The 15,205-nt window shown below is 53.9% G+C and overlaps 2 protein-coding genes across 2 annotated transcripts in view; one reads left to right on the forward strand and one right to left on the reverse strand.

Moving 5' to 3' along the window:
* The window catches only part of ZNF362 (zinc finger protein 362), a 24,947-nt gene extending 14,763 nt beyond the window's left edge, over nt 1–10,184 (forward strand). Inside the window, exons 7-9 of the mRNA XM_014549494.1 lie at nt 4,966–5,044; nt 5,161–5,319; nt 8,403–10,184. Of these exons, the coding sequence (XP_014404980.1) occupies nt 4,966–5,044; nt 5,161–5,319; nt 8,403–8,519 (355 nt within the window). The 3' untranslated portion in view covers nt 8,520–10,184. The remainder of the gene's footprint in view (nt 1–4,965; nt 5,045–5,160; nt 5,320–8,402) is intronic.
* A3GALT2 (alpha 1,3-galactosyltransferase 2) overlaps nt 8,965–15,205 on the reverse strand; it is a 15,481-nt gene continuing 9,240 nt past the window's right edge. The window contains exon 6 of the mRNA XM_014549495.1: nt 8,965–8,983. Coding sequence (XP_014404981.1) covers nt 8,965–8,983 — 19 coding nt within the window. The remainder of the gene's footprint in view (nt 8,984–15,205) is intronic.

Below are 15,205 nucleotides of genomic sequence, written 5' to 3' on the forward strand. Positions count from 1 at the left end.
CCTGAGGGCACAATTTTTATTTATTTATTTTTTTTAGTGATTTCAGTTCTCAATGGTAAAAAGCCAAACAAGCAACGTTTGTAACAACATTTAGGGACACATCATTAGTCATTAGGCAGCAGCACATATCAAACCCGAGTGTCAACCCAGTGACAAAGAGGTGGGGGTCCCAAATGCCCACAAGTCCCAGAATCCTTTAGACAGACACACACAAAGCCACCCGATTCCAGGTGACTGAGGGGGAGGCTCTAGGACCTGAGTTCTTGAATCTGGGGCAGGGGGTTTGGACTCAAACATCAGGGCATAGAACCAAACCCATCTCCCCAATGTCACTGCCAATAATGAAGGGAATAAGAAAAAGATGTTCATGTCCAGAACGGAACCAGCCCTGGCCAGTTAGAAACGGGTTGAGCAAGACTCACCCTGGCTGTTGAGAACGCTGTGCTGGGAGCACACAGTGGCGCCGGTGACACTGCAGCATCGTGGCGGGGCCTCCAGCTGTCAGACAAGCACAAGGGAAAGGAAAGCAGGTGACTTGAAAGTGTTGCCGAAGTCCAGGCGTCCGGAGGCTCAGCTCAGGAAGCAGTAATACCACATGCATTTTAAGAGAAAATAAGCAGGATTTTGTAGCGAGTCTGCTCGTGGTAGGAAAACAGCAGTGATCTCGTGCAGTCAGCCTATCTACACGTCTGCAGATACGCGATGCAAAAGTCAGGGAGAAAATGCTTCGTTGCGGGGTTAGGTACAGAGAGGGCTCCGAGTGTTATTTTGGGGGGAACACATGCTAGACAGAGTGACTCTAGGTTCGTGTGGTTGTTTATTCGGACTGCAGAGTGTTTTGCCTCTTCTCCTCCTGGCTGTGTGACATGTTGTCCGTGTGTAATGATGACTGGGACAGGGGCGGGCGCCATTCGTTCTCCATTCTGCTGAGAGTAACGGTAATAAAATCATCACCGCTACAGGGTGGGCACGGGTAGGTTTACAGTTGTGAGAACACGAAGCAGAGTTGGTTCTTGTATTATCATGTATTAATTACTGTGTTATTTCCATACGAAAATACACACAGAAGCAAGCACTGATAGTTATTAAGAATCTGAGTGTTTTCAGAGGTAGACATTTGTTTAAAAATACGACTGGAGACTGCAACACAACAAGCAACAGGAAATCCACAGGCCCCGTAACCTGCGTGTGCCCACCTGTGCTCCTGGTCAGAACACTCCCGTGGGCCCGGCTCTGTGTCGCTGTTTACACACAAGGTGTCCATCAAGCCCTCAGACAATGCGAACTGGGGTTTCGTCGTAAGACATGAAAATCTGAAAAATGCCACAGGGAGGGAAGGTTAACTAACTTCCAAGCAATGAACGAAGGCTGCCATTGTTCAGTTACAAAGCACATGACTGAAGCCATTCCTTATGACGGGGCTTCATCACCTGGGAGAGAAATAGCTAATGAATCCTTAAGCTTATTTAAACATGGGATAAATTCCCCATGTGTTATGTTTCATAAACTGTTTATCTTAAATAGAAATGAATGTATTAAAAACTAACACTACACAAATGTCCTGTGAACACCTTTAAGGAAGCCATTTGCTCCCTCCAGTCTTCACGATGCGGACTGTCACCCCTGCTGTGGGGACGAGGAAATGGGCTGAGGGAGGCAGTCACTTGTCTGAGGAGGGAGAAGGGAGATCTGGGGCCCGGGGCTGGGGCTGGGGTGGAAGGGCGGGTGAGGGGCACCCGCTTCGGCTCAGCTTCCCTGTGATCCACACGCCTGGGGTCGGTGGTGAGCTCTCCGTCTCCACAGGCGAGGGAGCCGGTGGCGGGTGCTCCCCTAGGGGGAAGGTGCCCCACAAGGGAGGGATCTGACGCTGCAGTTGAAGGTCTGGTCCTGACTTGAAACTCCGGGACTGAAGAGCTTTGGGGCCAGTATCCGTGAGAAGGGGCAGGCTGGTCCTTCTTTCTTCCAAAGTGGCTCCCGGAAGAGGGAGGGCCACACACAGGGACTGATCCGTGGTCGGAGGCAGGCTCTGGCCCAAAGGAACTCCCTCCGAAACCCGGGAGGCTGGTGGGTGTGGAAACTTCCTAAGAGGGAAGTATGTGGTGGAGGTTGGGGGGGATCATCTGGGTCAGGTGTTAAAGGGCCCATAGCCCTCCCTAGTGAGAGAGGGGAAGGGTGTTCCTGGCAGGGGGAATAGCGTGAGCAAAGGCTCAGAGGCTTGCTGGGCGGGGATGTCTGCACATGTGCTGGGGGGAGGCTGGTAAGATGCCCCTCTGGGGAGAGCAGTGGCAGAGGGGGAGGCTTCAGGAACTGAGGCCTTGAATCTGGGGCAGGGGGTTTGGACTCCGTCCTGGGAAGAGGAGAGACAGTGGAGGATGCCAAGCAGGGATGCGACAAGGTCAGAGGCATGTGCCGCCGCTGCTATGTGACTGTCAGAAGGGGAGAGGCAGAGGCTGGGAGGCCAGGCAGCTGGGGCCTTTGGGGAGAAGGCTAGAGGGGGAGTTTCCTGGTCAAGAGGTCTTGGCTGGGTCACTAAGGAAAGACCTAAAGTCCCCAGAGGACCATCGATGAGTCAGTCAACAAACACGTGTGACATACCCCTGAGGAATGAGTGGATGTTGATTACATCAAGCATATTACTGTTGTCACTGACTTCAGAGAAAGAACTCACTTTCCTTCGTTCAGTCGATGACTGTGTGTTGAGTCCTCTCTGCCGGGCCCTGGGGTGATGGTGGTGAAGGCAACCGAGGAGGCAGCCAAGAAATCAGCGCCTAGAAAGTGACAGCCTGACTTCTGCTTGAGGGGTGGGCTGTGGGGGCCAGGCCTAGTCCGGGGGGTCAGGGAAGGCTGCCTCAAACAAGGGGCCTTTATACTGAGAACAGGAGTGGGGGGTTTAGCTGGGTATTAGCTGAGGGAACTGTTCCTGGAGGAGGGAACAGCCTGGATAAAGGACTGGGGGTAGGAGGCAACTTGGAATGCTAGCGGGGCCTGTGGGGCTCAGCCGCAGGAGAGGAGAGGCCTGACTGAGCAGTGGTGGGAGGTGGGGACTCTGGGGTGAGTATTGTGGGGTTTCAGTCAAAATCCGTGCGAATCCTGGGGCCCTTTAGTCCCCTCTGTCACTGGATCTCTTGCTGAATGAATCCCACAGCCCTGGGGGGAGCGCAGGTGGGAGGGAATGGAGCAGATTCTGGCATCAGGCGGTCGGTCCAGATGACTCTTAAGGTCCTTCCATTGTAGAGACAGTGCAGGAGCCTGGGATGATGTCCCCAAAATGTGGCACCCAGAGTAGGGGTCCTCAGGGCCCGCCAGCCCGGCTCCACTTGGCCTCGCACCCGAGACCGGGCTGTCCCTGCCCTTCGGATCCCAGTCCGAGGGCAGCCTCCCGTGCTGAGGAGGCAGCGGGCGCAGGGCTGGCGGCAGAAGCATCAATGAGGCATAGTTCTCTGACCAGGACGTGGGGCGCTTGGGAGCAGGGAGCTGAGGCTGGACCCCACGGCAGAGGGCCTTGAGCGACGAAGGAATTTGGACTCATCGGTGTTGACAATGGGCGGTCTCCGTGTCATGGGCTTGTTGATGGCAGGGAGCGCCCCTGATTCAAGCCCAGCCAGCACGGGGCCTGGCCCAGGGCCTCAGTTCGCTTGATTAGTGGTGACGGGCAGAGCAAACCCAGTTGGCGAGGTGGCCTGGGCTTAGGGAAGGAGCCACCAGGAGGCCGGAGCTGCGTCCTCCCTGCACCTAATGCTCTTCTGTAAAGTAGGCAAATGAGGTTCAGACCCAGCCAGCGTTTCACTCCCCACCTGCTTGGCTCAGAGGTTTTGCCAGGACAGGTGATGAAAGGCAAGTCCAGGTGGCAGGAGGAGGCTTGAGTGGGGAGAGCGGGCAGGGCCCCCTCCACATACCTCCCCTCGGTCCACCTGCGTCCCCCGCTGGCTGTAGGGCGGGCACGTGCTGCCCACAGACTTCAACTGAAAATACGCCATCAGCCTCCAAGTTGCCTCTCAATGAGGCCCACCCTGGTCCCCCAATTAAACCTGCACCCCTCCCTGCACTCGTGATCACCTCACCTTGTTCTCACAGCACGCATTGCCTCCCACATGTGACTTGTGTGTTGCTGCCTGTTTGCACAAGGCGGTGGTTTTTGTCTGTTTTGTTCACAGAGGTAGGTACCTGATGTAGTAACTGTTCAATGAATGAATAATAATACTGGTGTTCACTGAGTGCTCACTGTGTGCCAGTACTTGAGGCTCAGCCCTTTTCATGTATTATCTACTTTCATAAGGCCCAGTGAGGGAGGGACTGTATTTTGCACCCATCTTGCAGATGAGAAAACCGAGGCTCAGTGATTTGCCCAAGGTCACCCAGCTAGTAAGGGGTGGAGCCAGGATGAGAACCCGGAATAAGGGGAACAGAAGGGACTCACAGGAAGGATACAGAGGGGCTGAGCTTTAGGGCCACCCTGTCCTGCATTCTCTCAGTAGTTGGAGTGACCGTGTAGCCATCATGGACACGTGCCTGACATGGGGAGGGGTCGGAAACAGATATTGGGGCCAATCAAAGGGAGGCGTCTCCTTTTTCTGAGGGAAAGCAGCTGTGAGCCTGTGCTCTTTTCAGGGGTGGCCTGCAGGTGGGCTTTTTAGAAGACAGGGGCCAATGCAGTCCCAGCAAGCCCTCCATGATTAGCTGGAGGTCGGGGCAGGTCTCCGGGTGGGTGCCCCTGGAGGGTTGGGCTCAGCAGGGACTTGGGGAGCAGGAAGGCATTAATCATAGACTGGCAGTGGTTGGTCAGAGAAAAAGGGGGTGGCCTTTGAAGACCCCAGCTCTTGCCTGGGGCTCGCTCTGGGGAGAGTTTGTGTAGTGGAGCCTGGGAGGCTTGGGAGCCAGAGGTCTGCACGGGCCAGTGAAGGCTTAGGGGCCGCAGCTGGCCTAGGGGTATCTGCCGGACTCCACCTCATGGGCTGCCCCTTGCAGAATCCACACAGGCGACAGACCCTACAAGTGCCCGCATCCTGGCTGCGAAAAGGCTTTCACTCAGCTCTCCAATCTCCAGGTGAGTGCCACCTGCCTCCTGCCCAACAGGTGCAGTTACCTGTAAAGGGAGCATAAGCAGGGGGTGGGGCTGGGCGAGGCCTGCTGGCCCCTGACTCCCTCCTGTGCTCCCCACAGTCTCACCAGCGCCAGCACAACAAGGACAAGCCCTACAAGTGTCCCAACTGCTACCGGGCCTACTCGGACTCCGCCTCCCTGCAGATCCACCTGTCCGCGCACGCCATCAAGCACGCCAAGGCCTACTGCTGCAGCATGTGCGGGCGGGCCTACACCTCCGTGAGTGCCTGGGGTCCCCGGGGCCTCTTCCTCTCCCCGGCCTCTGCTTCCTCCTCCTCAGATCAGTTCTGACAGTTGCCATTTTCTAGACAAGAAAACAGGCCCAGGCGGGGCTCCTAGTGCCTCCTTAAGATCACAGTGAGTGGTGGAACCAGGGCTTGTTTCCCAGTTCTCTTTCAGGCAGCCCCAGGCCAAGCTCCCAGCTCCCTGGCGGCCTTTAGGGTTCAGAGGCGTGGTTCCCGCCAGGCCCCAGAATACTCCAGGCTGTGGTAGGGGGACTTGGTACCCTGCTTTCTGGAGTCGGAGGGAGAAAGGCCTTCTTCCTCTGGGGAAGCTGCAATCCCCATCATGACCACAAGGTGGCAGAGCGACTTTGCCTAGGCCCAGAGCCACCTCAGGTGTCAGGGAAGATCTGGACAGTGCCAGGAGGGTCATTGCATCCAGCCCTCTGCCCTGGGTTTGAATTTCCCTAAACAAGGGCCTTTCAGACCTCAGAAGAGGGAGTCCAGGTGAGTCATGTGTGTGTGTGCTTCTGGCTGATCAAATATTCTGGGTAACAGACCCCCGTGTGTACCAGACAGACAGCTTGGAGCCTCCGTTTCCTCAGCTGTCAACGGAGGAGGGAGAGTTCTTAACTCACAGGCTGGCCACTGGCCCTCAGCCACCTCAGCTAACACACTTACTCAGTGTTTACTGAGCGCCTGTGCCAGCGCTCGGGAACCAGGATGAACCAGACAGATGTCGTCTGGGCTGCCAGGGAGGTTCGAGTCTGCTGCTGGAGACATTAGATAAGTGACCACACAGATAAGTATGTACTGACAAGTTGTGGTGATCGCTCCAAGCAGGGTTTCTCAGCCTCGGCCCATGTTGGCGTTTGGGCAGGAACCTTTCTGCTGGGGCGGGGCTGTCCTGTGCATTGTGGGGTGCTTAGCAACATTCTTGGCCTCTGCCCACTGGCAACCCCCTCCCCAGTTGTGACAACCCAAGATGCCTCCAGACTTTGACAAATGTCCCGGGCGTGGGGGGCAAAGTCGCTTCTGATTGAGAAACATTGCTAAGAAGGAAAGTATGTTTTGAAAGACAGCAGCAGGGAGGACAAAATGGAGCGGGGAAGGAGAGACAGGTCTGGGGAGGCTGTCTGAGGAAGGAACATTTAGCTGAAGCCTTGGAGGAGAATGAGCCAGGTGAGCAGGAGGCGGGGGAAGAACATTCCCTGCAGGGAACAGAAGATGCAAGCCCCCTGAGGCAGAACAAGCGAGGTGTGTTCCAGGAACTGGAAGAAAATGGGTCGCATGGGGCTGAGTGGCCTGTGCGGGAGTCTGGATGTTTTTCCAGGGGGAATGGGAAGCCATCGGGAGGGGCCAGCTAGGAGAGTCTGAAAGGTCACACTGGCTGGAGGGGACGCAGGGATGATAGGCGGGTGGTCAGCAGTTTGTGGCAGATGCCAGCGGCTGCAGCATGCTGAGTGCCGAGCACCTGGCGCTTCCCTTCCCTGGAGTCAGAGGGCAGAGGAGCAACTGGGAGGACAGACCCTGCAGGGCCCAGGGCCCTAAGGGCATATGTGGGGAGCCCCGGAGACCTAGGAGCCCCCGTCCTCTGACCTTCAGTCAGTCCCAGTCCCAAGTTCTTGACCCTCCTCTACACCCCCACTCTTAGAGGAGGTGCCTCCAGCATCCACAGCTGGGGTTCTTAGAGGGGATCTGTCTGAACTCTGGTGGGGAAGGAGGGGATCCGCTCTCACCTGGCCTCAGGCCCCACCCTGAACTGGGCCTGACTGAACAAGAAAAATTAATAGACTGATTTTTAAACTACTGTAATACATAAAAGAAACATTGTAGAATAGTGAGTCCTCATGTTCCCATCAGCCCCCAGAACCCTCAGCCAATCCTGTTTCAACTAAAGGTTCACTTAGTGTCTCTAAACATAAGGACTCTTTAAACATACCTACAATACTTCTTAATACCACAAAATAATTCACTCGAAGTTCTTAACATCAAATACCAAGTAAGCATTCACATTTTCGTTTGTCCCATGAATGTCATCATTTTATTTACTTAGAATTTTATTCATCAGTATCCAAATAAGATTTCTACATTGCACTGGGTCAGTCTATCTTTTAATCTGTTGGCTCCCCTGACTCCTGCCTTTTTTTTTCTTTGCAATTTATTCATTGAAGAGTCATTTCCTAGTTTAGATTTTGCTGATTGCTTCCCTCTGATGTGTGATAGCATGTGGCTACCACATTTGAGGGTTTTCTCTGCCGGATTCTGAGCAGATTGAGGTATGAGGCCAAGGAGTGGCAGGTGGGAACCAGAGTGCCACCCTGCAGCCTGGTGTGAGGCCTGTGGGCCTGCAGGTGGGCCTTTGGTCACCTTGCCCACCCACTCTTGGGTGCCTCAAGTCAGATTCAGCAGAGCCTGTGGGGGGCACTCAAGGAACGAGCTGAGCATGCCCAGTTTATGCTTCCAAACTCGCCAATCAAATCAGGCCCCACTTCTCCTCAAGGGAGGATCCAGTGTGGGGGTGCAGAGACCGGGGCTCCCACCACCACCTGGAATGAAGTGCAAAGCCAGGGAAGGCATGGTTCCCTCAACACTTACTGCATGCTAAGATCGTTATCCACATCACCCTAGCAACCCTTTGAGATTGTTCCTGCCCCATCCCTGCTTGCAGAGGAGGAAACTGAGGCTTGGAGGGGTGTGGTGACTTATCCAGAACGAGGCTGAAACCCAGGCCTGCGCTCCACCTTCACTGCGAGCACCAGCCAGCACACTTCGCTGCAGCTCGCTGGTAAATGGCAGCTGGCCTGGCCCTAGGCAGTGCCAGGTGGGCACTGCTGAGGGATGAGCTCTCCAGCCAACACGAGGGGGTCAGGCTCTGGTCAGCGAGCCAGCCCCCAGGCCTGTGGATGCAGCACGCCTAGAACCTAGGCGGGATGCTGATCTGCTCCCCAGAGCTGCGGCTGCTCGCTGGCTGGCCCAATGCCAAGGAGCCCTCCAGTGGCCCCTTGTGGGAACTGCAGCCTCTTCTGCCTTCCCTGCCAGCTGTTGGTTTTATGCTCTGACTCTCATCCCTGCCCACAGGAGACCTACCTGATGAAGCACATGTCCAAACACACGGTGGTGGAGCACCTGGTGAGCCATCACTCGCCCCAGAGGACGGAGTCCCCCGGCATCCCGGTGCGAATTTCCCTCATCTGAGCCGATCCCAGGCGCCGCCCTGCCCACGGGCAGACACAGACCCGGGCAGCACCAGGCCCGACTCCCTCCAGGGCCCTCCAGGAACAGCCGAGCTCTCAATGACCTTCCTGACCTTCCAGAAAGCCTGGGCACAGAAGCCCTGCCCGGCCCAGCTCCGGGGTGGCCAGGCCAACCGCAAGATACTGGACTTTTGGTGGCATCCAAAGACGATCTCAGAGCACTTTGAACCTCTCTCTGTTGGGTTTTCTTTTTCCCTCCACCCTTCACTTGCTTCACTGTTGTTGTTTTTTTTAAGTTTGTTTTGGAAATAACAAAAAAGATATTTATTGGCCAAGAAGTTGGTGCTGCTAAGACCGAGAAATTAAGAGTTGGACAGATGGACACAGAGAACCAGAGGGCAGCGTGGGACCGCCTCTTGCCATGGCCTTAGGTCTTGAGGGAAGGCTCAGGCCTGGGTTTCTGGACTGCAAAGGGGGGGGGGGGGCTGGTGGGAGGAGTAGGAGGCAGCTGGAGTGAGCCCCTCACCCTGGGTGCCCAGCGTGGACCTCGAGCTGCACCCTGAGCATCACTGACCAGAGGGAGGCGGCAGCCACCAGAGCTGCCCAGACTTCAGGAGGCAAAACAAGCGGGGCCGGGGGATCGGAAGGACCAAAGGCTACAGTGCTGGGCCGGGCTGGGTGCCAGCCCAGGGAAATGGGGCGGGGTGGGCTGGGTAAGACCTGGACCCCCAATGCCCTTAAGACCACCCCAGTCTACCTCGGTGCTGGCCAGGAAACCTATTGGCTACCTCTCCCACCATCCCAGACTGTGGGCAGGGGGATGGGGAGGGAGTGGGTCTGGGGCTAGGACCCCCTCCATCATTTCCTCCAGATGGGACGTTACCCAGGGAGGGTTACTTGTCTTCCCTGCCATGGAGGGGGAAACCCCAGCCCAGGCCCTCAGCCCCTCGGTAGGGAAGGGGTCCTCCGAAAGGAGGGCCCCAGGAGCTGCCTCTGCCCTCAGCCCCCACAGACACACCCCGATCTGAAAGCCATGCGTGTCCGTGTATATAGGAACCATGTACAGAGACCGGAGAAGCCCCACTCCATCCCCCGGGAAAAAAAAAAAAAACTAGACAGAAACTCATCTATATATTCTGTATCTGGAGTTCCGTTTTGAATATTAACTGTGTTATTTTTATACACTTTTTAAGCCTTAACTCACCATTGATTTACCAGTTTAACGTCTCCTGGGGTTTCTTTTCCCACAGGGTTCTCTGCCCCCGCCCGCCCCCACCCCTTTGTTTGACTTGCGTCTTCTGATACTCAGTATTGTAGCTTTTGTCCGCATGTTACTACCCTGTAAATACGCTGTTCTACATACTGTTAACACCCTCTGCTTTTTCTATGGGACCTCCAGGCCACCTTATTTAGAACTAGTTACCTTATTAAAAAAGAGAAAACAGTCTGTTGGCCTCTCAGTCTGCATCTTGGTGGCAGGGAGGTGAGGGCAGGCGCCCCTAAACGCGTCAGGAAGGAGGTTTGCATTACATTTAAGAGAAGGGGTGGGGAGTAAAAAAAAATCCAATGTGGGGAAAAACACTAAAGGGGGCAAGACACAAAGGAATTCTAAACCCTCTGCTCTTTGTATTTCTCTGTTGTGAAGAATAAACATACCTGCACCCGGGTGGCGGTGGTGTGTGGCGTGCTCTGTGCGAGGGCGGGGCTGGGGGGCACCTTTCCACTGCTCCTCTCCCCTCCCCCGCCCCCCCAGACTTGGAGGGAGATGGTGTTGATTACCTCACAACCCCCTATGAAGTGGGCAGCAAGCCAAGAGAGGTATTTGGCCGAGGATCATGCTGCAATAGAGGGACCTAAATTCAGCCCATTTGTCTAGTTCTGAAGCCTTTTCAGACGCATGGAGTCCACCGGTGAAGTTCACTGCAGCTTCTCCCAACCCTCTTTGGGGGACCGTCATGAGTGCCCAGATTTGTGGGAGCTATTCCAGTGACTGAGGGGATCAAGAAGTGCCCTTCAGCCCTGACCCATTTAGCTCAGTGGATAGAGCGTCGGCCTGCGGACTGAAAGGTCTCAAGTTCGATTCCGGTCAAGGGCATGTACCTTGGTTGCGGGCACATACCCAGTAGGGAGTGTGCAGAAGGCAGCTGACCGATGTTTCTCTCTCATCGATGTTTCTAACTCTCTATTCCTCTCCCTTCCTCTCTGTAAAAAAAATATATTAAAAAAAAAAAAAGAAGTCCCCTTCACATAAGTTTGCCCCATGGAGGTCAGTGTTCAGATTGCCCAGGAGGGAAATGCAGGAATTAATTCCTCCAAAGTTTATCAAGGTAGGCCCTGTGCTAGGCATTATGGGGGAGACAGAAGTGACTTGGACATGAGTCACCATGGAGCTCACTCCTCTGAGCCTTCATGGCCTTGTGAATGTGAGACATGGCTGCAGGGTGTAGAACGCCCGATGCAAATGAGGATTTATTGGCTTACATAACAACATGGACATCGGCAGGGTCAGCTCAGCTTCAGGGCTCAGTGAAGTGTCTCTCCACTTGGCTTTGTTCCCAGTCAGCTTCACCCTTGGACTCCTGTGGAGTCCACAGCTCCAAACTCACAGCCCTCAGGTTCCCAGCAGTCAAGCCTGTCTCTCCCTGGTTTGAACTGGGTGAAGTGCGGTCCCTGAACCAGTCACATGACCGGAATGTTTATACTTGGTGGGCTCAGGCCAAGAGCCCACGCTCTAAGCCCCAGCAGAGGGTGAACCTGCACCTGCAGCACCTCCCCGGGAGGAAGCCAGAGTGTGTTATCATCAGAAGGGGAAATGGATTCATCTTTTTCTCTGAAATTGACCTCCCACAGCCTGCTATGCAGTGAAAGGATGGGCTCTGGCCATATTTGGTCACATGACCCTATCCCAGCTACAGCTGATTGGCCAGGGGTGGCCACCTGCCTCAGTGACTTGATTCCTGTGCCAGTGGTGTGTACAGCTAAGTCCTCCCGTAATGTCATGATAGGTTCTTTGACTTTAAGGGAAACGACGTATATCGAGACCAATTTTACCACAGACTGATATAAGCAATAGTTAAGTTCCTACTGTGTCTCATCAACGCTGTAAGGAAAAGATGTTGAACGAAACATCATTCGAGGACCTGCCGCCCTGGCTCATGGGAGTGGGTTGCGCACACCTCTTTTCCACTCTGCATTCAGTGGGAGCTTGGAAACCAGCCCTGGCAGGGTATCCTTGGTGGTGCAAATCCCGACAGACTGGGCTTTCTTTTTCCTCCAAGAGCCGGTTGCCACACATCCACCAGCACACCACTGGCTTCACCCACAGCGTGAGGCTGCCCGAGCCCAGCACCTAGAAACCCCTGAGTGTGCCATCGCTTTCTCTTTTAAAGAGAAAAGGGCTGTTTGCTGAAGTAGTTGCACTATGAACCTGCTGGAGAGGGGGCAGGCAAGGAGAGGGAGACAGCAAGTTCTGTTTTCTGGAGCATCACAACCCCTGCAGAGAGGGCGACTGGCACCCCCACTTTACACGCGAGAAAACTGAGACGGGGCAAAGGTAAGGAACTTGTCCACAGTCACACACATGAGCATGAACCTCCGATTCCCATCCAGGTCTTACCTGCTCACGCTAAGGTCTCTAGGGCCTCAGGGTCCTGTGTGTGACCCTTGGTGCATGTTCTAGGGTAAGATGGGGATCGTGGTCCCAGAGGAAGGGAGGTTCCAGATCACAGTCTAACCTGTTCTCCAGTACACCTGGCCTGTTCTCATTTCTAATCCAGTGGCCAAAAGGCCTTCTGGATTTCGCTTACCTTCTTTAGGTAAGAGGCACCAGGGAAGTTTGAACTGCTTTTGAGAGGGGAGGAATCTTTTATTCCACATCATCAAGAACTGGAACTTGCTTATACAAATTACTAGGTTATAAACACCATCAGGAATGGCTTACAGCCGGCATTGCTATCCTACCTCGGAGCAGTGGAGGCTGTTAAAACTGAAAGTCTATGCGAACACTGCCTAAAGCATTCAGGAGACCTGGAGTGAAATCCCACCCTCTCAGGCCTCAGTGCTCCCAACTGTCAGACCAAAGCTCAGGGGCTTCCAGTGGTTACCTTTCCTGTTGCCTTGGCTCTGGGACCACCTTTCCTGGAGGACCTGGTGGCTTCATGCTCCTATTAGGAGCCTGCGTTTTTCCTGGTTGAGGATGCAGAGTGTGGACAGCAGCCATGGATGAGGAAACATCTCTCCTAGACACTGTGACCAAACAGACCTATGAGCCCCAGAACAAGGAAATGTCATTTTTGTAAACATTGACTCTCCAGGAAAAATGCCATAAAGACACTTTTGGAATAACTCATTTTATTATGATACCAACAAGAGAACTCCCAACATACAGAAAAGTATTATAAAAGCTTATTTGAGCCCTGGCCAGTATGGCTCAGTCGGTTGGGCGTTCTCCCAGGAGGTTGCTGTGCACTAGGATGTTGCTGGTTTGATTCCTTGTCAGGGCACATGCCCAAGTTGCAGGCTCCATCCCTGGTAGAGGGTGTGCAGGAGGCAGGCAGCTGGTCAATATTGTGCCATCAATGTTTCTCTCTCTCCCCCTTCCTCCCTCTCTAAAAATCAATAAACTTCTTAAAAACCATCCCAATAAACACATTAAAAAAAAAGAGTTGCCCTAGCCTATTTGGCTCAGTGGATAGAGCATCTGCCCATGGACTGAAGGGTCCCGGGTTTGATTCCGGTCAAGGGCATGTACCTCGGTTGCAGGCTCGATTCCCTGTCCTGTTGCATTCGGGAGGCAACCAGTCGATGTGTTTCTCTCATATCGATGTTTCTCTCTGTCTCTCCCCATCCCTTCCACTCTCTCTAAAAATCAATGGAAAATATCCTCGGGTGAGGATTAAAAAATAAATAAATAAACAAGTAAATAAATAAATAAATGGCCCGGCCATTGTGGCAGTGGTTGAGCGTCAGCCTATGAACCAGGAGGCCACGGTTCGATTCCCAATTGGGGCACATGCCCAGGTTACAGGCTTGATCCCCAGAGTGGGGCCTGCAGGTGGCAGCCAATCAATGATTCTCATTGATGTTTCATCTCTCTTTTCCTCTCCCTTCCTCTCTGAAATAAAAAAATAAAAAAAATGAAACATAAAAAAAATTAGAAAAAAAATGAATTCCTATAAAAAATTTTAAGAAAGAGTTTGAGCCAAATTTTGCCTGGAAACAAAATCTCAAAGACTGAGAAAATGCTCTGGAAAAAGGCAGTTTTGCAGTTCCTTGGATGCATTTAGAATTAAGGGAGAAAAAAAAAACAAGGAGGATACATCAAATCATTGGTGACAGATTTAGGGAGGTGGGAGAAAGCAAAGCGGGCAAATCTCTAGGACTAGATAAAAAGCAAAATAGAGAAACATGGTTTACATTGGCAGAACAGGACAACCAGTCATTAACACAGCACATAGAGATGGTATCGGGGGACCAGGTAACCATGAGGGGTTCTGGGGATCTTGCGCTCTGGTGCCTGTGTTGTGTCCTCGAGGGTCTAGAAAGGTGATTACTGTGCCATTTCCAAGGTCTGTTACCCTCGATGCGTAAGAACAGTGGACAGGACTCACGTGAGGTAAAGGCTGACCTTTGCTAGGAGCTGTAGTCCTGGGAGGGGACTACCTCCATGGCCTGCCCAGTTAGGGATTTAGGATCAGACCGTCCTGTGTGGCCGCTGAGCTTATCAGGCCTGCCTGTGGCCCCCTGAACTTGTCAGGTTATGCCACAGCCCCTTTTTCATTTACAATAGTATTACTTAAATATGTACAAACTATGCTTGAGGGCCAGGGAGGTGAAAGGTCAAAGCCAAGGAGCTGGATGCCACTGGCATCCAGTCTCATTTTAAAAAAACGGCGGTAGGGGGGTGGGGAGGGGCTAAAACATCCCTTCAGGCGCATAGACTAAATTCAGCAAGGTCAGAGGTGAAAGGTCTCTGCCTCCGTTCCCCCGTTCCCCGCAGAAAGCCAGGGAAAGGAGGCTTGCAAGTGAGAAGCTCCCTTCCTGATTTTTTTTTTCTGCCTTTTGTAATGCAAGTGCCCACTTTAAGCGCTGATTGCCAAGGCAGGCACGTCCAAGAGAGCAGCCGTCTCCAACACCCCAGGGCCAGCCACAGGACCAGAGAACCGCTGCATCCCCCACGGAGGCTCCTGTGCTGAGAGATCTTGGTTGATTTCAACAACTCATCCCTGGGGCCCCTTGCTTTTTCTCTTCCAGAGCTTTACATCCCCGCTCTTGTAGGTTGAATTCACCAACAGAGTGAGTCCATGAAACCCTAGGACCCACTCTCGACCCCAATAAACAGGGCCCCGGGGCTGCCTCTCTCTACCTGAGACCTTGCTGTGTGGCTCCAGGTGTGCGGTGCGGCTTCCAGGACCTGTGAGTCATTCCCTTCAGCGTCCCGATGGCCTTCGCTGAAGAACCACGTGGGCAGGTCCAACCACAACACGCAAAACACTCTCGAAAGCAGGGCGCCCCCACCCCCTGTCTGGGCACCTGCAGGGGGTGGCAGGGTTGCTTTCGGCCCACCTGTCCCTGTCCTCCAGAGCGCCATGCTGCTTCCAGGAGGGACCCGATGGCTTCAGGGTCTCTCCTTGCGGTTCCGCTCACTGCGCATCGTCCCGGGGCCCAGGTGTCCGCGGGGGCGCGCGA

The sequence above is a fragment of the Myotis brandtii genome, unplaced genomic scaffold (assembly GCF_000412655.1).
Source record: "Myotis brandtii unplaced genomic scaffold, ASM41265v1 scaffold555, whole genome shotgun sequence".
Lineage (NCBI taxonomy): Eukaryota > Metazoa > Chordata > Mammalia > Chiroptera > Vespertilionidae > Myotis > Myotis brandtii.